This window comes from Carlito syrichta, unplaced genomic scaffold (assembly GCF_000164805.1).
Source record: "Carlito syrichta isolate Samal-C Ts95f unplaced genomic scaffold, Tarsius_syrichta-2.0.1 Scaffold303316, whole genome shotgun sequence".
Classification (NCBI taxonomy): Eukaryota; Metazoa; Chordata; class Mammalia; order Primates; family Tarsiidae; genus Carlito; species Carlito syrichta.
In genome coordinates this window covers 296,301-297,361 of record NW_007247412.1, presented here as the reverse complement: position 1 = coordinate 297,361, position 1,061 = coordinate 296,301, and the positions used below count along the sequence as shown (strand labels likewise).

At 61.1% G+C, this 1,061-nt stretch overlaps 1 protein-coding gene across 1 annotated transcript in view; it reads right to left on the bottom strand.

The window, feature by feature from the left end:
- Positions 1-610: 610 nt before the first annotated feature.
- Positions 611-1,061, bottom strand: part of OLFML3 (olfactomedin like 3) — a 2,918-nt gene continuing 2,467 nt past the window's right edge. The window contains exon 4 of the mRNA XM_008058382.1: positions 611-1,061. Coding sequence (XP_008056573.1) covers positions 979-1,061 — 83 coding nt within the window. The 3' untranslated portion in view covers positions 611-978.

The following is a 1,061-nucleotide window of genomic DNA, read 5'->3' as shown; positions in this document are numbered from 1 at the left end:
CAAGCGGAGCTCAGACCCGATCGTCTCCTGCCACCTGGCCCTGGGGAAGAGCCCAACGCCGGAGGTGGGGGGTCCTGGGGGGGAGCAGAGTCCACTTCAGAGGTGACACTTAAGCTCAGGCTAAAAGCACCAGCATTCAGGGCCCTGGCTTCCATGCAGGATGCCAGTGCAATTAGCAGCCACTTTCTGGAGCAAGAGCCTCTGAGAACCGGACTTGGAAGCACTGCCCCTGGGCCCCGAGGTCTGGCGGCCAAGGGCACAGTGCCAGGGAGGTTCTGGAAGGGCTGCTGGGGGCGGTGGTGGCCACGGAGGGGGGCCTTCCGTCCAGCCTCCTCAAGTGGCAGTATGCTGCCACTGGCCCAGGGCCGCAGTCTAATCTCCCTCAGCAGAGTAAGGGGGGTGGCGGGAGGGGGAGAAATCTGATCTGAGGGCTACCCACACACACACACACACACACACACACACAGGAGAGAAGTAGTGAGTTTTCTTTTTAATGCAAAATGTTGCAATACAAAATGACGTGGAGATTCTCCGGGACACTGGAGGGAGGGGTGAGGAAGAGAGGACGGAGTCCGACACGGCTCTTCCCGGTGGCCCCCCCCCCCCCCCCCCCCCCCCGCCCCGGTCACGCTGAGGGCAAGGGTACGGCCGCCCGCTCCCTGGGGCAGCCCCCATCCGAGGGTCGGTGCTCTGGGTCTGGGTCACCTTTGGCCTGAAGTTCGCTGACACGGGGCAGGAGAGCGGGAGTGAACCTTTGTGGCTTTCACTCATTTTGTTCTAGAAGGATTACTCAAGGTCTGGAGTTCCATGTGAAACGGAGGGGCTGTAAGAACGCGCTTGCCACTGGCTAAAAAAAACCCCAAACGAAACAGGGCCTCTGAGCCACACCTGGCTCTCACTGGAAGAATGCGGAGCAGGAAACACAGTGGGGGTATAGCTGTGTGAGGGGGGGAGAGGTCCGAAACCCAGGCGGGCTCCTCAGACCTCCTCGTCCTTCCTCCTCATCTCCAGCTTGTAGACAATCTGGTAACCGTCATCCCAGGCGTAGAGCTGGCGCTCCC